The 24,796-nt window shown below is 35.7% G+C and overlaps 1 protein-coding gene across 50 annotated transcripts in view; it reads left to right on the top strand.

The window, feature by feature from the left end:
• The window catches only part of ANK2 (ankyrin 2), a 689,273-nt gene that overhangs the window by 527,694 nt on the left and 136,783 nt on the right, over positions 1 to 24,796 (top strand). For 43 of the 50 annotated variants that reach the window (XM_067036535.1, XM_067036530.1, XM_067036514.1 and 40 more), the window contains 7 exons: positions 5,612 to 5,710; positions 9,540 to 9,725; positions 10,175 to 10,198; positions 13,420 to 13,518; positions 15,108 to 15,206; positions 21,856 to 21,954; positions 24,473 to 24,670. In XM_067036535.1, the coding sequence (XP_066892636.1) occupies positions 5,612 to 5,710; positions 9,540 to 9,725; positions 10,175 to 10,198; positions 13,420 to 13,518; positions 15,108 to 15,206; positions 21,856 to 21,954; positions 24,473 to 24,670 (804 nt within the window). The remainder of the gene's footprint in view (positions 1 to 5,611; positions 5,711 to 9,539; positions 9,726 to 10,174; positions 10,199 to 13,419; positions 13,519 to 15,107; positions 15,207 to 21,855; positions 21,955 to 24,472; positions 24,671 to 24,796) is intronic. The other 7 variants (XM_067036517.1, XM_067036542.1, XM_067036509.1 and 4 more) reach the window with 1 other exon arrangement.

A 24,796-nucleotide genomic window follows, 5' to 3' on the forward strand; every position in this document is an offset into this window, starting at 1 on the left:
CATCTGACTGATGAATCTTAATTTGTGTAATAGAAGAATAAGGTTATATGTTCTGGCAAAATTATGTCTGAAAAGTTAAGATTCTGTAAAAATAGGTAATATTGATACTCTTAGAGATTTGATCCTTACCCAAAACATTGATTCTAAACCATTTATTACTTTTCATACTGACATTATTTATCTCTATATAATTTCTTGGAAATGACGTACAGATATCAATAGGTTTATTGCATCAAAATGTTCCCCCAAACTGTAATAAATCTAACATTTGATAGGAAGATTATCAGCTCATGTTAATTCAATTTTCCCAGATAATCCAATTATCAAAAAAAATTTTTTTTTTTTCTCCAGTGGCTAAAACCTGATTACTGGTTCATACATCACTAATGAAAATAGGAACAACATTTTTGGTAATATTATAAGTGTTTGAATTCTCTAAAATATGATATAATTTCTGGATTTGAAGAAAAGTATTTTAACTTTTAAATAAATCTGAGAAATGTGAATAACTGATAACTCATGCAGACTGAAACCACTTCTGATCTTTAAGTGGAATATAAATACATGAATACTAAATGACATTTCAAAATCTCAAAGCCATTTTAATGTTTCTAATCCTCACTTCTCATCTGAATTATTACAAAAACTTTCTTTCTACTCCTCCAGACTATTCTCTGGCCATTTTCTAATTCATCCTCCCCTCTCTGGCAAATTAATCTCTTTAAAATGCAAATGTGGCCATGTCAAACCCCTGCTTAAAACCCTTCAGTGACTCCCAGAGTTCAGAAGAAGATTCAGGTGCCTCAGCGTGACAGATGGGGGCTGACCCTTGCCTGTCTCAGCCTCCTCACCCCGCTAGTCACAGTGAATTTTCCAACGATCCCTCTATGGTCAGGGTTTTCTCTTCTCATGGGCTTTCCTCTATTTGAAATACCTTTCCTGCCTCTGTGCCTAAATTCAGTGTCTTCATATCTTCGCTCAAACCGAATCACTCCCAGTGTTTCATTCAGATGTAATTTTTTAATCCAGTTGAGTTCTGTGTCCTTTTATGTTCTCATTATACCCAACGCATAACATTTTTTTTAAATAAAAACTATATGTGTGTTCACTGAACTGTAATACAGTAGTTTGGTTACTTGCCCATCTCAGCCCCTGGGCAGTGAGCTCCTAATAAACAGGGAGCTTTCCTCTCTGAATCACCCAAGCTGAGCACAATGCCTCGCAGTGAAGAGTCACCAAACACAGTTTTAGTGAATAAATATAAATGAATGGCAAATAATTAGTAGTTTGCCATGGAGAGGGATAATGTTCAAAATATTTAACAACCAGTTGATAGAGGCACCTATTGGTCACCCTGGAATTACCCTAACAACAAATACTGCTGTACTTGTACGCATCCTTCAAGTATCAACCTGGGCTCCGGATCTCTTTGACTTTTTTATACCAAAAAGGAGAAAATGCATATACTTTCCTACCTACCTGCAGCCAGACTATTTTAGAAAAACGTGGAGACATAATATATTGGAAAGCACTTGGGTACATGGACACAAGAGCCAATAATCCTGTGTGGCTGACCTATTTATGTGGAAAGATAAAAGCTTTCCTATAAAATTTACAATGGTGTTAAAGTGCTGCCATGCCCTTTCCCAATTACCCAGAGGTGTGCTTCACATTCTCCGGTGGACTAGTTCTTGTAAAATAGCATCAGTAAGTTAAGGAAGGATAATTTCCCACCTCTTTAGGACCTGTAGTAAATCTTTACTGCCTTCTTACTTCATACGTTTAGTAACAGTAAATAGCTCCCCCTCCTTCTAGCCAAGGTGTTGGCTTAGCTCACGTTACCTTCATCATTTAAATACACTATCACAAATACTGCAAAAGCTGATTAATCCCTTCCTTCCATTCTTGAATCCTGCCATCCCAAGCCAAGGCATCTGTGGTCACCAGAGTGAACTTTCTAAAATGCGTATGTGATCCCTGGCCAAAACCATTCAGTTGTTCTGCATCACCTAAAACAATGTCCTTGGGGCAGTTTTTTAAATTGAGCTTTTTTAAAAAAAATGCATGTACTTTGGCTTCATATATGGAGACTACAATTCAGGAGAGGCAAGGTGGTCCCTAGGCATTCTTACAAGTTTCCACAGGAGATTCTATAACACAGCCAGGCCGCGAATCACACATCCACATGATCAAATCCCAACTCCTTTATGGGGAAGAAGGCTGTCCGTGTACTGGCTCCTGTCTGTCACTTCCAGTTCACTTATTAGCTGGGAGACTTTGGCCAAGTTACCTAAGTGTTTGAGTCTCAGCTGCCTTATTTCAAATGGGGATAATAATACCAATGTTACAGCACTATTCTAAGGATTAGAGATGATGTTGGACCATTTAATTTATCATCCAAACTGAGATACTATTAATAATTGCTCCAAGCTAACTATGCATAAACTTAGACCGTCCTGGGGAAACCGGAGCATGTGGTCACGGTAATTTGAAGCAGTAGAGACAAAGCATTTCCCACAGTGAATGGCATAGAGCAGAAGTTCAATAAATCACTTTGATTTTTATCGTTCTTTATACGTGTATCCCACTCTGCCAGAAGCCCTTGCATGCTGAGGTTGTGGCGCAAGGAGCAAATGGTATTCATGATGCCCTCTAACCCAGAGCCTGATCATTTGTCTGTCACTGCCCTTTCCCCACCAGATACTATATGTTGTCAGCCTTGATATTTCTCTATTTTTTATATTTTCCCTTTTCTTTCTCTATTACTCTGGCCCACCATCAATGCTTGCAGGGCCCAGGACGAGACTGCAAAAGAGGTCCACTTACAGTATATTTTTAAAACTAAAGCTATATATCAAGCTAATCAACTATCAAATAAGTTTCTCCCATCCTCCTACCTTGATAAATATATCTTTCTAGCAATATGATAGGTCTAAATTTAGACTTCTTAGAAACCTTGGAGTTCGTTCCCTGCAGGATTGGGGCTGATTTTGCGCTCTGGCTCCTCCCCTCATCCCCTGCTCCATCCACACGACAAGAGTATCATGTGTAAAGGTGTACACACCCCAGCCTGCACATTCAAGCTCTGTTCATCTCCTAACTTCCACCCTCCCTCACAAACAACTCTAAGAGTGTGTATTAGCCTCCTGTTGCTGCTGTAACAAATTATCACAAATTCAGTGGCTTAAGCTAACACAAGTTTATTCTTGTATAATTTTAGAAGTCTGAAGTCAAAAAGCAGTCCTACAGGGCTAAAACCAAGGTGTTGGCACTTCTGGTTCCTACTTGAGGCTGTAAGTGAGAAGCAGTGTGGTATCTTCTCTCTGACCTCCTGCCTCCCTCTTATAAAAACCTTTTGTGATTATATCAAGCCTACCTGGATAATTCAGGATAATCTCCCCATCTCAAGATCTTTAACTCAATCACATCTACAAAGTTCCTTTTACCATTAAGTTAACATTTACAGGTTCCAGAAATTAGGATGTGGGCATATTTGGGGGCGTTATTCAGCCTACTGTAGGGTATGCCTACCTGTGGACCCTTGGGAGGATGAACCCAAGGAAGAAATCTGAGCCAGCACTGGAACCACACTTGGGGCTGTGTGGGCAGGAGCTCTGGGTGGTTTCATGTCTGGTGTGTGATCTGGAAGCAGGGGAGCTGCAGGATCAGGCTGGGTGTGCCCCCTTGGCCCTCTGGATCCCTTGCCCTGCTCAGCTAGAAGAGGTCTCTCTAAAGTTTAAGACCCAGGACAAGAGCCTAGGGATGGCACATCTCTCCTTTCCCCTATTCATCTGGTAACCACAGTCTATTTCCCTTTCTTCCGATCTACACACAAGATTCTGTCAGAGGGAAACATGTAAGCAAATTGTTTTATTCTGTTCAAAGTTCTTTTTGCGTCCCTGCCTTTTACTTGTCGTGAAAGAGCCCCATTCCACACCCACTCATTGTTTTTAACCATCCTCGCTGGCTTTCCCTTCCTTTGAATCTCTAATTCCATCCTTCCGCCACCTCTTCAGTTCTTAAAATACACAAAGATTTCACCTATTTTCTGTGTTTTAAAAAATATGCTCTCCAGCTAGCAAGTTATTCCTGAATCCTACAAAATTGTCAGTTCATTCCGTTTGTAATGTTTCTTAGTTTTAAATTTTCCACCATTATTTGAAACCTACAGATTTTCTTCTGCAATCAAATTTAAAGTTACTTTTCTTGTTCTACTTGTATACTCTGTATTTGTATTTTGCTCTATCTTGACCATTTTGAATAATGTTTCCACACTTATACAAGGTATACAGAATTTTTCAAAAAAGAAAAGAATTTTTCAAAAAAGAAAAGAATTTTTCAAAAAAGAAAAGAATTTTTCAAAAAAGAAAAAAAATTTTCTCTCCTTGTAAATTTTTGGAAATACCTGAAGTTTCATCTATGTTTTCATTCTCATTAATGTGTGGAATTTTTAAAGTAATCAACTGTCTTTAAGGCTCACATAATTTTAAGAGAGTGTTTTGAGAGTTGATGAATTATTTCACAAGTTTCCTTTTTTAAATAAAGTTTTGTGGGTTTTTACCTTAATGAAGTATTATATATTGCAAAGGATCTAATGAAAAGAAAATTTGCCAGTTTATACTTAGTTTCAAATTCATGTTACAAAATTTCAGTGCTTTAAAAAAAAAAAAAACTGTGACTACATAATGTTATCATATTACCGTAGTACGTACTCCATGAGGGCAGATGTCTGTCTTGTTTATCATTGTTTCCCAGTCATGGCCCAGCTACCACTGCTTGGATTTTTAGTGAATAATTGAATAAATGAATATGAGAATTAACGAATGATAGGATTTTAGAATGGCTTTTAAAAAGTAATGTAAAGATGTTCAGTATAAATCATGCTACCTCAAGCAGAACATTGAAATACAGATTTTTAAAATTTTCAATCAGCTTTGCAATCTCTCAGCTTATTCTGATATGAGTAATAATTTATACTTTTAAGGGTGTTGAAATGTGTATATTCAAGATAATCGTCATCTGTTTAAATAGTTTATGAATTGATAAATATAGCTGATACTACATAAATATTACTTTATATAGATATTATATATAATGAATGATATATATTATAGAATCATATAGATATTAAGATACTAAATATCTTCAGTTTTAACACTAAATATCTTTAGTTTTAAAGATACTAAATATCTTTAGTTTAAGATACTAAATATCCTTAGTTTTAACACTAAATATCTTTAGTTTTATATAATGAATGATATATATTATAGAATTATATAGATATTAAGATACTAAATATCTTTAGTTTTAACACAGTGTTGGGTGATAAGAAATGTGAATCTCTGGTGCTGAAATGAAGGCAGGAAATGAGGGGGATATTTCTTCCCTTTCTCCTTATTCTTTGAAAAATTGTGGGTGGGAACTGGTTAACTGAGTTGTCTAGTTTTCTGATGGTAAATGCATGTATGACTTCTTCAGTGTGAAGGTATGCTATATGTTTCACCATTTCAAAGTTTTCCTTCACAGTATTCTCTCTCTCTTTGTCTTATATTCTTCCCTGGTTTAAACTTTACAAATGATTGAAGATACCTTTTTCACTGTTTGTCCTCAGAATGGCTTCACTCCTTTATACATGGCTGCCCAAGAGAACCACATTGATGTTGTAAAATATTTGCTGGAAAATGGAGCTAATCAGAGCACTGCTACTGAGGTAAGACACTTGAATTCTTTGATCTTTATGTCCATGTTCTTTGTTTCCAGATGCAAAGGGTCTCCATTACCTTTATCCTACGAGTGTTCATGTTACCATTGTAATCTACAACAGTGGCCATGAACGAATGAATGACCCAGTGCACACAGTTCAATGAGTTTATGCCTTGATTTGGGATTCATGTCAATTTATTCTTACATGAAATCATGCTTCCATCAATTTGCCATTCTCTAGCTTGGGGGAGCTTTATACTATTCTAAAATCAATTTATAGTAAATTTTATCCATCTCTTTTCATCAATGTTTTATCTTTGTTAGGATCTAATACAATTCCTTAAAAGCAAGTTTTTTAATGATTAGCAATAATTCAGAGTTATTTATGTTCACACAATTTCATGAGGAGTATGTCGTCAGAAAGCTGTTCATATTTTATGAAGTACAAATTATGGCATGTGGTTGTGTGACTGTGAATATGGCAACAACTGAATAGAATGTTCAAAATCAATCCAGTCTCAAAGCATTCAGGCCATCTAGACATGAAGAGGAGTCGGGATGGGCCAACTTAGAACATCCCTTTCCTTTTCCTGTGTGTGTTCTCCAGTAAACCGAACCTGCTTTGTATTTTCCTTCTCATTTTTGCCTAAACAGATTAAGGAGGGAGTTCAGTGATTGTCACAGTGATTTTTAAGTGATGCTTAGGATGCATTAGAGCTTGAAGAAAATGCCTCAGGGGCCACTAGAAGGTTGGGAGTAGGTGACACAGGAGAGGAGGGGAAGAGAGCTCCCTTGGGACATGCCTCTCCTCACCCAAAAGCAACCAGGCTTTAGTTTTCCTATTTCATGTTCTGTGGCTCCACTGATAAAATTTTAAAACTCCTGCCCTGGAGTGAAAGATAACTGGTAGATAGATGGCTGTCACCCAGAAACTATCTTGATAACTTTTAATGTCTCATATAGCCTCCTTTCTGGACAGTTAAGTCTTTCAGTGAAATAAACATGAAATCCCTTCTACCCTGCACTGTGGGGAGAGGTCATTTATAATCTATTAAATTCACGTCCAGGCCCTTTGAGAGAAAACTTTTTATGGAGCCTGGCAATAACTTTCTGACAGCTTACTCTCATTAGTTAAAAACAATCCCAAGACATCACTATTAGTGGGACCACATTTCCCGTTTATGACTGGAAAACACGACTGCCTAGTATTAAACGATTTCACGTTCTCTACTCAGCACACACAGATTTTACACTCTCACTACATGAGTACAGTGTGATTTTTATGATTATTATTTTATGACTTTCTGAGACACTGATTCCATCAGTGTGTATATCCTCAGGCAAAGCTTGGGTAATAGTACGAGACCATATCTCTGCATTAGGACCTCTGAGAAATGTACCAAACTATGGAAATATGCATTTGTCTTACTTTATTTCCTTGAAAGCAGAATCATTTACCTAGAGAAACCTTTACACTACAGAGTTCTACTCACCAAATAGACTTTTCTAGTGTATGATTTAGGGAAATGCACCCTGACAGCATTGTCAGCTTTCTCAAGACTCCTCCAGTCTGGACCTCTGTAGCATCTCACTCTGCTTCCAGAGATACCCTTTTATGTATGTTGCATCAGCGGAGTCCGTGTTACACTCTGATTCTCAGAGAATTAAAACTGTCTCTTATTTCCACAAAGAAATATGACTGTTGCAAGTAAATCACATGAGGTTTTGAATCCTAGTTTAGATACATATATGCTTCTAAACAAACATATATTTGTTTTGTAATCATTTAAATAAGTGAAATTAATTTTCCCTGACTGGATATGTATAAACTTATTTGATTAATTCCATACCACTGGCCCGAATGGTTATCAGGAAATACACTAATAGAAAAATCTTTGCATGTTCCCTTTTAGTCTATCATTCTGTGAATGAATTACATCTTCCTAGGGCTATATGGTTGATTACTAGTTGATCTTTTAGGCTATATTGCTAAATACCTTCTATGGTTGTGTGTACATGTATGAATATACCTAAAGAAGACACTTACCCTGAACCCATTAGTAGCCCTAACTTGCAAAACTTAGTTACTAATCAAGACATTGTGACCACTTTAAAAATCAGATAATTATGAGATCATTCAGTATGGCAATGAAACTCATGTTTGAAAAGAAATATTTAAAGTGTTGAAATTTCCCATAAGTATAGCAATTAGCATTGGTAAATAAATGATGAAAAATTAAGCTACAGAGTTTTAATATAGGTTTCCTTTTCATAGAGTTAGTGAAGGTACTTCAAAAAGTCATTTCAAATCTTTACCCTTCTCCCATGAAGTGTAGGTTAGAATGAAATCCATGCGGTGGAGGTCCAAAGTTAAATTCTCTGAAAGGAGTTCTCTGTCTGTCCAGTACCATTTTTGTAATTCTCTGCTTTCTTCCTTCTTCCTGAATGTTACCAAAATTGAAGGCGAAAAACTTTTTAATTAGGTTCTGTGCTGTCAGCAAATGCCTTGTCTCTAAGAAAAAATAAAGTTCACATTCTTTTAATATAAACTATCCCAGTGTTTCAGGGGGGAATCAAATTAAATGTGTGCATGATAATGAGCCTGTTCTTCCCTTCTTCACAGAGGGCTTAATTTGTGCCAAACAAAGTTCTAAATTTAAGCTACTCTCTTTCATCTTACAACACTACATGCTTTACTCTTCCATTCCGTTAAGTAATGTATTTATTTAAAATTCAATTCTAATTTGAAAAATTCAACTCTTACTGTGGTAGTGCATATATGATATGATGCATTTGAGGGAAATGATTTTCCCTCCGAAGTCTACAGTTACCTTTTAAAAATATACTGTTGAAAACAAATGGAGTAGTTAGATGCTGATAAATTGCCATTATCTCTGGAATATATTCAATAGATGTACCATATCCAGTTGCCCTCATCTCTTCTGTGAATGGAAACATTTAACTCTGAGACTTATTTTCAAGCTTTTGTGAATTAAAGGAGGTTTTCACATTAACCGAGCCTAGAATATATACGTATATTTTTTCTACTTACTCATCACCTTTCCATTGCTGAATACTTGTTTCTAGAGAGAAAACATAGCTTCTAATTTTTCTAATGTGGTTATCCATCTACCTCTAAGGTTCCTCTAACTTTGATGATCTTTGTTATTTTTTAAATTGTTAAGTTTCAAATTGAAAGACTGATTTTCTTTACATTACTTAGCACAATTTTATATCTAAATGATTTAAATAATATACAGTTCAGCTAAGTGCAAACTTAATGACTTAACCTTATTTGCCAAAGAATTTTAGATCATATTATGTCCTAAACTTCCCAAATTAATTGGTAACAGACCATTCCATTAACAGTTGTTGTGAGATATTTAGCAGGTTGCATAGTTCATCATGTAAGTTATTTCCCTGTCTTGGCTACAATATCTTTGATTCTCAGTCAGACTTGTTCTCCATTATTTCTACCCTTCCCACATTTTCCTTTCCATAAGCAGACATTACTTAGGGTTGGTTCTAATTTTTATTTTCACATTCAAAACACATTTGAATACATCCTGTGTGCATTATGCTTTGTTAGGAAATGCAGATGTTTTAAAAAATAAATAGAATGGGTATTTAAAAAATCTGATGTAAAAAAGTCTGATGAAGCCAGTGTATAGTACAACAAATGATGATAATTTGCTTTAATCTTCATAGCAATAATTAATCCCTTCATTTTTCTTGTCAGTCTTAATCATTAATTTGAAAATTAGATGCACTATTTCTTGGAGTTGAATCCCAGGCTTCCGAAAGCTGATGGAAGATTTTTGCTTCTGTTTTACCAGGATGGCTTTACGCCCCTAGCGGTGGCACTCCAGCAAGGACACAACCAGGCAGTGGCCATCCTCTTGGAGAATGACACCAAAGGGAAAGTGAGGCTGCCAGCTCTACATATTGCAGCGAGGAAAGATGACACCAAATCTGCTGCACTCCTGCTTCAGAATGATCACAATGCTGACGTACAATCCAAGGTAAAAGCTGCATACGTTTGTGGAAGGGCCCTCTTCGGCCACCAGATTCCTCCTGGGAGATGATAAAGAAGTAGGCCATGGTGACAATGCAAAATTACTTCTGGTCATCAAAAGAGATAATTTACTTTCAGAGGTATTTCAGAAAAAAAGGGGACTGTCTCTTGAGTGCAGTAAGAAAACAGAAAAAAACCTCAAGATAATTTTCTTTAAAAGGTGAGGTTCAGCTTTTTAGAAATCTGCTTATTCATTCTATTTCAATGTGTGGTAAAAGAATAATAGAACCAGAATTAGAAAGATATAATTGTATAACGTTATAGTTGTCTTTTTTCAGTAGAATGCATTTTGGCCTGCTGGAACGGTATATTCAATTGCAGAGAACAGATTGATTGTTTCCTTAATTTTGCACTGTGTAATATCTTCCCTCTTTTTCCCACACAACACTGCTTCAGATGATGGTGAATAGGACAACCGAGGTACAGTATTGCAGTTATATCAAAATATACCTTGTTTTTATTTTATTTTTTGTTCAATTAGAATAAATGCTCACTAATTTATACTAATGATTGGAATTTTCATTATTAGGAAATTAATTAATTTGGAAACTTTGCCCATAATTAAGGCAAGTGGATAATTCAAAAAATTTAATATAGCATGTATTTGAAGCATTATTTAATCAGTGAAACTTTAAATAGCTCATTAGAGTAGAGCATGAAACAAGACTCTTCCGTAATATATATTTTACTAAGTGAGCTTTATTATTCACTTTTGGCCAATAAGAGATGTGACCTCCTTTCCTAATGAGAATTCTCCATTTAGAATTTAGTGAAGTGTAATTTAAGGAGGTTTCTCTGCCACTGTCTCATCCTCTTACCTAATTGCAGTTGCCCTTCTATTCTGTCTCTTTATTTTTACCACACTGTATATAATCAGTAATGATATCGAGCCTATCATGAGCAAAGCATTTACTTTTATCTTGCTCTTACAATAGTTGTCATGAAATCATCTATTTTCCACATACCTAAATAAGTCCCATTAATTAACAAAATCAACAAGAGTGTTTGGTTCAGAAGCCTCTGAGAGTGTGTGTGTGTGGGTGTGTGTGGAGGTGGGTGGGGGGGGTGGGGGGTGGTATAAGAGGCACTAACACAAACATTGTTGAAAGTATATTATAAAAATTAACCTATATTACAAAAATTAACCTTCAAAGGCAAGCAACTGCTTATGTAGGTTGATTTTCACTTTGCTGAGGGAATTCTTTAGACTAACATCTCATATGATCACTGGGTTGTGGGCCTATGGGGGTTTTGAGCACTCACACTTAGTATTTACAGAGAGTAGTGTATTTCTAAACCTAATTTCTTGTTTATTGACAAATTTACCCATTGAGATGTGAATATACTTGAATTATTCATATCACTTCTTCTGTTCCATATCTGTGTGTGGAACTTAGGTCAGAGATTTTTTTAAAAAGCCCACTGCTTGGTGAAATTTCTCAAGACTGGAATCATACAAATTGATATATCTTAATTACTGATTTTAATACCTTTCTTTTGTAGGTGATTTTTGGTAATTGTTTAAATTTTTTAAAGCAGTATTGGCTCTAATCATTATGCTGAAAGCAGCAATTTGAGTAGATACAGACTGAGTTAGAAATATTTCTTCGGGGGCAATAGAATAACGAAGAGGGAAAACCCCTCCATCAGTAGTCCTGCAGGAAGGTGACCTGAGCCTTCCACCTCCATGTTACTCAGGGAAAAGTTCCTCTGAGGGGCTTATACCAGCCTCGTGTTGATCCAAGAGTCACAGCCTGAGGCATCATCATGGATTTTCAATGAGGCTGTGTCAGAGATAAATTAGTTTATTTCTGCAAATAGGAAAAATAATATTATTATACTTGAATAATTTGAAAATGATTCATCACCAGTCACTATGTTTTTCTGAAATTAAATTGTAACTTGAATAAAAGATGCATATTCAGGATATAACTGGGTGACAGAAAATATCAAGATAAAAATGAAAAACATCTAGTCAATTATTTCCTAAAATACTAAAGCTTGACATTTTATAAAATAATAGCCAGGTTGTAGACTGATTTTTTTCTTCTATATTGACATTAATATTTGCCATCATGTAGAAACAAAATAAAAATATCATGACCACGGGCTTCCCTGGTGGCACAGTGGTTGAGAGTCTGCATGCCGATGCAGGGGACACGGGTTCGTGCCCCGGTCCGGGAAGATCCCACATGCCGCGGAGCGGCTGGGCCCGTGAGCCATGGCCTCTGAGCCTGTGCATCCGGAGCCTGTGCTCCGCAATGGGAGAGGCCTCAACAGTAGGAGGCCCGCATACCGCAAAAAAAAAAAAAAAAAAAATGACCACAAGAGTAGGATTTGGATTGATAGTTACTATTCTTATTTTGTGTCTTCATTTGCTACAGTCAGAAATTATTTTCAGCTAATTTGGCTGATAGCACAGAGGAATTTCTATTACCTAAGATATCTGAATGCTTATTTAGGCCATTTTAAAAATAAAGTCACCAAAATCTATATATCAAGTGAATAGAAAAATAATGGTTGTGATTTAGATAATGTTTCTTAGAAACAGTATTATACACATCAAAGTTCATTTCAAATAAAAGAGAACAATGCAAAATATCCTCAAAACTGCAGGATTTGATATCCAGTTTTACAGGAACAGTCTTTATTTTTCCTATAATCTTTTATTAAGCAATGAATATTATAGAGAGCAAGAATAATGCCTCTTTTCATACTTTAATAAGAAAAAAATTAATATGCATCTACTGTGAAAATGGCAGATTTCTAACTAAATTTTTATTAGAAAAAAAAAGAAAGGAAATATGCTTTTCTTCCATTTAAGATTTTCAGACTCATTTTTAAAACATTCTGATAGTAAACTGTTCTCTAATGCTCATGTAATTGATTCAACTTGCTTATTTTATTCTATATCAATCTTATTTTATTGATAAAGTTTGGTTTAATTAACATTCAAAATTGGGTTCCACTTAAATTTTTTCTTTATTTTATATTCATATTAATTCCAAGTATATTGTTTAATTTTTTAAACTTTTTTTTATTATAACAATATAGTCTGACTAAACATAGTTGTTAAAGAAATGTCAGGACAGCATAAATGATGTAAGATGAATTGTATATGTCCTGTAAGAATTTCTCACAATATTTTCATAGTTCCAAAGATACAATATCAACCAATGCTGTTATTCATTTTAAAAAACACCCAAACCAAAACACAAACAAATGAAAAAAATAGAAGTTTTGAGATTTTCTCTGGAGAAAAATTTTTTATTCATAATTATATTAATTCTATGGCTGAAAAAATATGCTGTTTAATCATATCGTTTTGCTCTAAAGCTAAATCAACTCAAGAAGCATGGTTTCATACAGATAACAGATCTCATAAATAGATAAATTGTTAATGTAATTGGAAATAATGTTGCCAAGAAATGTAGGATATTTATTTACCTGTTTATATGTTGACTTATTTACCACTAAATTTAAATAATAGCACTGAAACTTAAAAAGTCTTATTAAAGCATTTATGATCTGAATTGCGCTGTTCACGTATTAGGTAGATGTGATTTTCTTCTCTAATCCAGTAACTGCAACATACAGAGGTGAAATGCTTCACTGACTGTCATTTTCTCTGCTTTCCACAGAGTGGTTTCACCCCTTTGCACATCGCTGCCCACTATGGAAACGTCAATGTGGCAACTCTTCTTCTAAACCGGGGAGCTGCTGTGGACTTCACAGCCAGGGTATGGATTAAAATAGTTTATTTTCATTTTATGTTATATTATGTTATGTTATTTGGCCATGCGGCACAGCTTGTGGTGTCTTATTAGTTCCCCGACCAAGGATTGAACCAGGCCCTTGGCGGTGAAAGCGTGGAGTCCTAATCACTGGACCACCAGAGGATTTGGCATTTTGCTAAAGCGAAAATTAACAATGATAAAGATTTTATTTCCTTTTCCTTACCTGGATTTATCAGTGCTGGAGATATTAGATTTTCCATTTTTTTCCCTGCAAATCACAGGAAGTCGTCACAACCCAACACGTGCAAAATAGTGTGTCAGTTCACATGCACGCAAATCATTTGCAATAAGGAAGATGTTGATTCTGACATCGGTATGAGCAGTTACATTTAAAGGTCACACCACGAATCATGAACAAGCAGCTTCAAGTCGATAAAAAATTAAACTGTTAAAACATTAAGTATAAAATGTATAACTACATTTATACTATGTCCTAACAGTGACTATAGGGCATACAATTTGACAGGGATTTTTTTTTTTTAATAAATTGAGAATCTGCTCATATGAGGAGTCGTACTGAAATAGTAAAAAGACATTATGTTGGGCTTCCCTGGTGGCGCAGTGGTTGAGAGTCCGCCTGCCGATGCAGGGGACACGAGTTCGTGCCCCGGTCTGGGAGGATCCCACATGCCGCGGAGCGGCTGGGCCCGTGAGCCATGGCTACTGAGCCTGCGCGTCCGGAGCCTGTGCTCCGCAATGGGAGGGGCCACAGCAGTGAGAGGCCTGCGTACCACACACAAAAAAAAAAAAAAAAAAAAAAAAAAAAAAAGACATTATGTTGTGTTATAGTTTTAATGATATGCTTTCACTGGAAAGAGTTCACTTACATGACAATTATAAAACTCAGTGTACTTAATATGAATCAGTAAACACAGTACTTGAATATTTGCAAAATCATAACATACCAAAAATCAGGTACACATCCTTGACCTAATGATGGTATATGATAGCCAAGAAAAGAAATACATATAATTCATGTATATAGTATTTTTATCCTTAGAAGTCTTCTTCTGTGAAACTACATTGAGTTATTTTCAAGTTTTTCATACTGAATTATTCTGAGGAAGGTGTTTTTAAGAATCATTTTTCCATTGGGTATTGATATGTATATCTGTACTCTATTTTTAAGCATAGTAAACTTCAGGATCCCAGAATCTTTAAGTACATAAGTGTTATAATAAGAAAGATAGACTTTAGTCTAGGGCTCTGTCTAGGTAGGATCTGAAATTTTGTTTCTATTGAATATTATGCCAAAGTGCTCCCTTTGTCTCTTGACTGTGATGTGTACATTCAGTACATATGTTGCAGTTATTGACTAACTTAATTATGCAGTTTCATTCCATATATCATTCTCTACAGTGCTTTGTGGTTTGTGTGCTTTTTTGTTCCTTAAAAATCAAAAGCATTGAAACCATAGAAACCTCAGATAAAATTACAAAATAGGTCATAATCTCCTTTGTGCTAATACGAAGCCATCATCATAATGCCCTGTCATACCCAATATACTCTTGTTTGGTCTTTCCACGGTGTAGAATGGAATCACTCCTCTGCATGTGGCTTCCAAAAGGGGAAACACAAACATGGTGAAGCTCTTACTGGATCGTGGTGGTCAGATCGATGCCAAAACTAGGGTGAGTGTCTCTGTTCTTTCAATTTCCTACCATTATTATTTTTTTGTATTCTTTTAGCAGACACTTTTAAATAACAGTCCCTAAACACAGGCAATGTGTTTTCAAAGAAATTGCTTTCTTGGATTCTATTTAAACCTCATACAGCATTTAAAGATTGCACATCATATGTAAAGTGGAATTAATATTTGCTCATAAGTGCCTGGAGAAACGGAATGCTAGCTCCTCAGTGAGACAGTTTTTCAAGTCCTTACTTATAGATTTTCATGGAACAAAGATCAAAGATTGAACTTACTCATCTCTGATTTGGCTAGCTGTAAATATCAAGAACCCAAATCATTTGCATACATTAAGCTATGAGAGTGTGGTTTTTATGTAAAATATTTTAATACATGTTGAAAATCTTTTGCTTCAAACTTTTCAGCTCCTAAATCATTTTTCTTAAGTGGTTATGCTGTAGGGATCTGAGCAGGATATCTCCTATTATGCTTACGGAAAAAAAGGTATACAGTTATTATGTTGCACTTTTACTCATGTCAACTCTCTAAGAGGCAGTGCCCTTCATTCATTTCAAACTTGTTGAGTTAAATATAATTCTGAGTTTTTACGCACTCCGAACAAATAAATAATAAGGTAGGCAGGACAGTACACCTGTTGAAAGTGCAGACTTTGAATGCAGATTACCTAATTTCAAATCCTGCTTCTACTGCTTACAAGTTGAATGACTTCGGCAATTTATTTGCCTTCTCTGAGCTTAGGCTATAATACTACCCTACCTCATAGGGTCATGTGAGAATCAACTCGTAGGGTATTTTTTAAGTGGCGTTAAGTAAATTACTTAGCTACTCATAATTTTTTATTATGTAATGGAAATTATGTACAATTACTTGCTTAAACATTAAATTAAACTAGTATTGTACTTTAATATTAATTCTCTGGAGTAGACTTGATTAATCATAGACTTAAGTAAAGTTTTAAACATTCCTATTATATAAAATTTTGAAATATATGGTGGAAGAAGTCTATGGAAGTTAGTAGATAGAATATGTCCCTTATGATATTTTATCTTCACTTTGTTTAATTCTGGGACTTTGCATTCTCATAGTCCAAGGAATAAGGATCTAATTTAATTCCCTTGCAAATCTTGAGGCTAACAAATATTTTGTTTAATAAACCTTATCATCTTTGAGCTTCTAGAAACTACACCAGTCCCAGACTATACATTTTGGGTTTTAATGACCTCAGGAAATGTTGCTTTCTTAATCTCATTTCTCTAAGACATTTGGTCCAGAGCACTTGTGTCATATTATCATGTGGGAGTTCTGCAGTGGTTTGCTTTGTCTATCAAGATCTTTGTTGTGCTGTCCATTGTCTTTGCATCAGAGTTTTTATATGGTTTTTACCTTTTGCTTGGATGGCATGCCTTTTCCCTTGCTATGCTGTAGGTGTGCAGAATTTGGAACAATTACATATAATGCTGCATGCTTTGCTTACTTGTTCTCTATATTTAAAGGAAAGAGTTTCTGTACCTCCTCCTTTAAGTACCTTTCTAACATAATAAGTCCCTTTACATTTACCTTTCTGTTTCTCTTGAGACTCTCTAATAACTGAGAGTACCAATGGAAAGACAGCACTTTGTAAATGCAAAAAACTTTTATCTTGGTCATTAAGGATGCACATTGCTCTTATTAATGCTTTTCTGGAGTATTCATTCATTATTGAGGCAATTGATTTTGTTTTTATTGATCATCACAATATTTGCTTTTTTCTTTAAAAGATGCTCTAATTTGCATTCCCTACATACATTTGCATGTACAATTTAAAAGTCTAACTCAAAATAGGCATTGTTTTTTCATAAAAGAGTACTAAGAAATGGAGAAAAATGGATTCTTATGCTAGTTCTGCCACTAACTAATTGTCCTTGAGCAAGTTAACAATGAAATGTAAGCCTTGGTTTATTATTCTTGAAGGGAATATTTGGACTGTATTTCATCCAGTGTAGCCTTTAGATATAGCAAATAAATGGAATTTCATTCAAGAATTTATAAAGTGAAAATGGATTTTCTAATTATACATTGTACAGACATTCTGTTCATTCCTTCCTTAAACAAATAATTATTGATTTCCGACTTGGTGCTGTGAACCCTAGAGATAACAGCAGTTAACAAGACAGACTATATCCCTTTAGTCAGAGATGCAAATCAACAGTACCCAAGGGATTAGGTTAGCAGTGTACTGGTAAAAGTTTAATAATCAGCTCTTCAAAAAAATAAAATAAAAACCTCTGATTTGTAACCTTTGCCTTTGATGATTTCCATGGTGTAAATACTTCCATACTTTCACCATGGCCAATTGGAGCTACCAATATGGTATCACTGAATACAGAATTGGGAAAAGATGTGCAAAAAATTGACTCTCACTAGTGTGTGCAAACTGGTTCCAGTGCACCCTAAGGATCAGTCACAATAATGAAGATGGTGCCGAGCTTTTCCCTGCAAGTGAAAATACTTCCTCATCTCTAAGGAGTAGGATTTTAAAAACAGTTAGGTTCTTTCAGTTTTGGCTATAACTATCAGACCTGTATCCTTCTTACCAAAAGTAAAATCAAGTAGGAGGTAAATACTGAAATGCACTACTGTGGTCTGGAATCAGGAGGCTAATTCTGGAACTATAATATTTGATTACTATGGGAATATGGTTTGCTTTTTTGTCCTTTAAAAATATATTTTTAAATTTAAAAATGTTATACTTGTTTTTGACTATCTTTTTAGGTAAACAATAGTGTGTCTTTATATGGAATTTAAAATAATATTAATATTATTGTTTCATTTTTTTCACAGAGGTCTCAAGTTCCCCTAGCAGTCAAACTAGTCATAAACATTCTGAATTTAGTATGTTCCATCAAAAATTTTCTCTTGGTCTTATTATTTTCTCACTTATAATGTTTTCATTATTAGGAGAAGAGCAAGATATATAAAGGCTTTGGGGTAATTAAAAAAAATCATACCCGTAGTTTCTCCACCACTTTCACCAGCACTATGTCAATCACTGACACATTTTGCATCTCACTGGCATTCTCATCATTGACTAGAATCTAGTGTGAAACTCTGACACATTTTCACCAGAGCCCTGGTTTTCTGGTATCTGAAAAACCTCATTTTAATGTTAAAACAGAAACGTTATAGCTAAAATGATATTATTAATTCAAGTTTTATTAAAGGCATTATTCATTTTTATTTTTAAACTTATTTTTTTATTTAAATGTGGAAATGCTTCCTATAAGGATTATGGCTAAAATATTGAAATACATATTTCAATGCAAACAATAAAAGTATACAAAACACATTAAAGGATGATGAATGAAAAACCATACATCAGAAAAAGGGATCACTCTTGCTACTTGTTATTAGGAGTAATAATTAAAATAATAACAATAGTGGCTACCAATTGTCATATGCACACAATGTTCTGGGCACCCTTCTAAGTACTATACAAATATCATCTTAATTCATCTTCCTAACAACTTACAAAGTATTATTATTTTCTTGTTGAGAAAATATGGAGGTCTCCATTTGAGAAATGAGACTACCAAGGGGAAAAATGAGTTCCAGAGGAGTTATATAACTTAACCTAGGACACACAGCTTAGAAATTAGCAGAGCCTATATTAGTACACAGAATTCAGGATACACTGCTGGAAGAATAATCTAAGCTGAGAGAGAAGAGAGGAAAAGATAAGGAGAGAAATGGTCGTAAGAAGCTAATGATGTGGGTTACCAGCTAGATGAATGGTGTCCCTTTAAGAATTACTGACATCGGGCTTCCCTGCTGGCGCAGTGGTTGAGAGTCCGCCCACCGATGCAGGAGATGCAGGAGATGTGGGTTCGTGCCCCGGTATGGGAAGATCCCACATGCTGCGGAGCGGCTGGGCCCGTGAGCCATGGCCTCTGAGCCTGTGCGCACGGAGCCTGTGCTCCGCAACGGGAGAGGCCTGCATACTGCAAAAAAAAAAAAAAAGAATTTTTGAACTGATTCCAGTGAAGAAAAAGAGAGAACACATGGAAGGGGACTCTGGAGGGGAGGAAAGTGTAAACTTCAAGCACAGTCTTAAGAATTTAAAACAAGAAAAAAAAAGATCATGAACAGATCATAGTCTCTAAGAGTAAAAACTAAATTAAAAGAGTAAGTTAAAAAGTTCTTCAATACAAAACCTTTTGATAAAGATTTTATGGGGGCCAATAATGAGACACTGCACTTTGTAGAAAATATCCAAAATCTACCCAGATTGAGCATTGTGGGCAACTTGAATTTGATATAATTCACATGTCCTTTATAAGAGCAGATAAACTGCATCACTAAACTGTAAGATTTAGACCCAATTATTTAATCCTTATTTTAACTTGATGTTCTTGCGGGTTTATTAAGTATTCTCCATATTTTCCTATTGTTGTTCTGAGAGCCTTTTAGAGGTTTCAACATGATTACACAATGAATATTTCATATAATCCATAGAAAACAATACTCTACCTTTTTAAAAATGATGTAAGGCAGCATCCCCTCATTTTTCAAACAAGGCTGTAAATTAAACGGGGTAAGAAAAAGCATCCTCACTTGACATATCGTGAAGCTGAGCCTCAGAGAGCTTCACCCATGATGGGCTGATCTGAGACTCACACCCAGAGCTCTGTGATTCCAGGGCCTACCTGCTGGACTGTGCACTTCATGCCTTCATTCTCTGTGTTGGATTTCTCCAACTCTAGATCTCAATAAAGCTCCCACCAAGAACATGTTTGAGAAATCAAGCTGTATCTAACTGCTATTTCACTTATATAGCAACCAATGCTCTGTGTTTCCACCATAGGGCACTGAGGACAAGATACAAAAGCATCATCATTTTAATCACTTTGCCCACACAGTTTGTCTTTTAAGCTCCTTTTGGCAAACTTTAAAATAACTTGGCATCCAACTACAGTAGTTACATACATTTTTTTCTCAAAAGACAGTCTTTTCATGCTAATTCCCAGGTAACCAAAACTGCAAGGTCTGTTTAGGTTATTTAGTATCTCAATACTGGCTAAATAGGTTTAACCAAGCAAGGAATAATTATCATCAAGGTCCTAGACAAAAACAGATGACACACTCAAATTTGATCATTTGAATAGAGATTATTAAAGGGCTTATTGATACCATTGTGGCTGGACTGAAGGGGAGGCACAAGGGATAGTGGGGTATCCTTGGGGCTAGTTAACAGCAGGGCTCATTACCAACCCTAGACCTGAAAGGTGAGAAGTAGAAGAGGTTACCATCCTTTCAAAGGAGAAAATTGTATGGAGAAGGCTGCTTTGGCAGGAGCGTAACCTTGGACAAAGAGTCACAGCCGGATCTAGTAGATGCCTCAGGGAGTTGCTTCCTTGTCTTGCTGCATATCCCATTGGCCAGCCCCAACCAGAAGCCAGAGGGCAGGGTAGCCCACTGATACAATCGAGAGAGATCAGACCAGCTGACAAGAAACAGTGGAGAACAGAAGAGCATGGATCTGGAAGGGCAAATGGAAGACAGCTAGCTTAGAAATCCCAGAATGTTGGATCAGGAAGAGTGTTGTAATCCAGGTGAATTCTATTTATTAGGAGGAAAGCATAACCCAGAGATATGGTCCATTAGAGTTCTGGATAAATCAGAAGCTTCTAAAGTCCTCTTAACTGCTCGTCATCCCTCCTTTTCTAGACCTCTACCTACCTTCTCAACCTCTTTCCCTGAGACAATCTTTTAAGTCTGAAATCACCAGTTAATTTATGTAGTCATGATTTTATTTTCTGTTTCACTTCTTGCCCATTGTTCTTATATTTTGCCTCATATTTTCCAGCTATTCTGCTTTTTGGCCATGAATAAGAGAAATAAAACCCAAAAGACAGAGGGTATTTGGAGATTGCTCTAGAATCAGAAACTACCTGAGAGGTTATCAGGGTCAGAAAGGTTTATAAAGAGCATAACGTACAGTTGTGCCATAGTTTTCTTGATACTATTTTAATGCTATTTATTGATAATTAATTTTTGAAAAATAATTATGTATTTTGTAAAATGATGAAAAATATGAGTGGAAACCTTTAGAAGAATGTGAAAAAATGACCCTTCCCTTTTACGAGCCTCAGGGAGCATTTTAGGAGAATTTATGAAAATAATGACAATTCAAGAGAGAAGATCAACAAATTAGATTAAGAAGAAATTTTAGGAGTTGTGTTAGGACAACCAGAATGAAAATAGTATAACAGTATAATCTCTGGGTGTGGCTCCAGGCAGGTAGGGCTTTCAAGTTCAACAAATGCAACACCCTCTGCTTTTCCATCTTCCTAAATATGCAAACACATGACCAGCCACAGTGTTTTTTACATTAAACCTCCACACATGGGATTTCCCTTGCTCGCTCCCTGTTTCTGTTTTGTCTCTGTCTTTCTCATTCTCTTTCTCTCTGCCGAGATTCTCTGTCTTGTTTTCTCTCTTACTGTTCTTTATCATTTAATTGATAGCAATTCTATTACTGACCTACTGAGTCCCTAAGGCTGAGTTTCAGACACACTCTCTTCAAGGTATCAATAGATACAATCTTGTTTTTTTAAAAAAAGTGAACTCAGGCCTATCTTTCATTCTTTTGGCAGGATGGCTTGACGCCCCTTCATTGCGCTGCAAGAAGTGGACATGACCAAGTGGTGGAGCTTCTGCTGGAGCGGGGGGCTCCCTTGCTGGCAAGGACAAAGGTGAGTCATTATGAGGAAGATGGGATCCAACAAACTCTTTAAGACATTTTTTTGATAATCTCTATTCTTCTTGAAATCAAAGCATCAGCCAAGTGTATTCTAGTTGCTCAATATTTGTGTTCAAGGAATGAGTAATAGATATAAAAAATTTTTAATTATTTAAAATAAAAAAATGCATTAAGATGTATTAAATGTATAACTTCAAGTTCTTTCTATATTTTTACCTGCTATTCTCTCTGCAGATGGAAATGTAAATGTTACTGTATTATACGTGAATGAGAATATTATATATAAGTGAGAATATTTCTTACATTCTATTAGTCTACATTTTTATGATACTCTGAGATGACTATAAAATATATATAAAACTGTCTTTTAAAGAAGCACAAGTAGCAATACAAGATAAGTCTTTTGGCTCTGCAATCTTTATCTCTTAGACAATACTAGTAAAAAGAATTACTCACCGGTGGTGTTGGTTGATTATAATTGGGATTAATAGGTGATGTGGAAAGCATGAGTTAGGATAGGCCAGCTACAAAGAACCAATAAACAAGCATACTGTTCTCTATGGCACAGTACATCTAGTATTTTTTGTCTCATTTCATCAACATGCCCAGCCATGAGGAAAACTCTTATCCATATAAATAGAAACCAAGTGATGAGCTAATTTGTTGGAGGTTTTCTTTGGGTTACCAGAAAATATCATGAGACGAAATTTGAAGATAATCACACAGAGTTACTTAATGGGACGTGTAACAACCCTCGGATCCTTAAATACAAAAAAATTTAGACAAGGGACATGTCTTAATATTTTCTCCCTATTTCATCTCCCCCATCCCCTGAACATGATTCATATCAACTGATGCTGTTACTAGGGTAAGCTGAGAAAAATAAGGCAGCAAACACAGCAAATATTTTAAAATTTATATTATATCTTAATTGAATATTTAGTTGATATCATTTGGAGCAAAACCGGCCCACACATTCAAAATTTGTATAGAATGAACTCAGTCTTTAGAGATGTGCCACGCAGATCATGAAAGGGTGGCTTCAAATCAGAAATATATGAAGATGAGAAATAAATCATCTGCATTATTTTTATTCTCATACCTATACTGAGAATGTTGTAGAGATCTGTCTTTAAAATGTAACATTTTGGGCTGGGTCATGCAAAGATAATTATGGAAAGTTTTCTTGAGGAAACGGATTGAAATTTAAATGGAAATAACAAAATTTCAGACTAGTCATGTTATAACCAATAAAAGGCCTATATCAAATTGAGGGTAGGTAGATATACTTTTGCACAAACCATAAAATAATCTCATCTACAGAATCTGCCAGTAATTGTCATATCACTCATGAAGACCATGGGTTACCTAGATGGAACTCTTTTAAATGGCCTCTTGTAAAATCAAATATCATTCATATATAAGGATAGAGCATAAAGCATCATATAAGGTTACAGCATAAAGCATTCATATATAAGCATACAGCATAAAGCATCTGTGACTGCATAATCTGCGATTGTCCTACACTGTTGAAATCACCTTCCTTGTTAAGAATGTTGGGCCTTTGGCCTATTCTGGCTTCTTTATCCAGTTCTGCTTCTTTGAATATAATGACTGCCAAACTAAATCTTTGGTCAACAGTTATTTTCTAGTGACTGTATTTGCATTGATTGGTAAGAAAAGACAATAGTCCCCTTCTTTTAATGGGCAAATGTTTTCTAATTTAGCTTTTTCCTATGAGCATATTTATTTAATTTTTTAAAACGAGAGTCTCACCTAGACTAATAATTATCAGTGAACTACTTGGCTGTCTGGTATTCCTGCTGTTGACCTTCTCTGAGGATTAAGTCTAAAGCTGTTTTCGGCAGTATCAATGATGATAAATTTAGATTATCCTCAAAATTTTAACGTTGGGAGGTCATTGACACGTGGTCCATATTTGCCTTATACTTTTCTAGCTCTTATCTGACTGCTTTCTCCAAATCCAACGCACGTCTCATGACAGTAAAAAGAAGTTGCAGAATTTCCGAGCAGTTTGGATCTAAGAGATGATCAAAGTCTCCTTCTCTCCCTGACCCACCCACTTGCTCCTCCTGCATCCACTTTCCCCTCTATTGAGAAGTAAAGAGATTCATGCAGAGAGATGAATTGAGTGTAGATTTCTATGTATGGAATTGGATACACATAATTTAAGCATCAGCTATTACTTGTTTTTGTACATCTAATATTGCCCTAATAATTGTGGGCCAACTGAATTGCTACACATACTATATATTCATTCATGAAAGTCCTATTAATTTTTGCCTAACAATATCACAGTTATGAAATTAAACATTCTCTTATCTTTCCTCTCTGCCAAACATAATCTGCTGTATGTTTAGGTGTTGAGTGGAGATTATTTTTCTCTGCTACCAATGGTTCCAGAGATCAAGAATTGACTTTGTCGTGTTTCAGAATCTGAAAGTAATGACTAAAATGTGGTCTTGCTTTGGTTTGGTTTTGATGCGCAGAATGGGCTGTCTCCGCTTCACATGGCTGCCCAAGGAGACCATGTGGAATGTGTGAAGCACCTGCTCCAGCACAAGGCGCCTGTTGATGACGTCACCCTGGACTACCTGACGGCCCTCCACGTTGCCGCACACTGTGGTCACTACCGTGTAACCAAACTCCTTCTGGACAAGAGAGCCAATCCAAACGCCAGAGCCCTGGTAAACCTAGCCCAGTCCACATTAACTGAATACAGATCGACATAAGCAAACCCGCATTGATTGACCAATGGTTGTAGACACAGCAGTGCATGGTTATAGATGTGTAGTTAATTCTAAATTCGTCAC

This window comes from Kogia breviceps, chromosome 6, assembly GCF_026419965.1.
Source record: "Kogia breviceps isolate mKogBre1 chromosome 6, mKogBre1 haplotype 1, whole genome shotgun sequence".
NCBI classification, from domain to species: Eukaryota; Metazoa; Chordata; class Mammalia; order Artiodactyla; family Physeteridae; genus Kogia; species Kogia breviceps.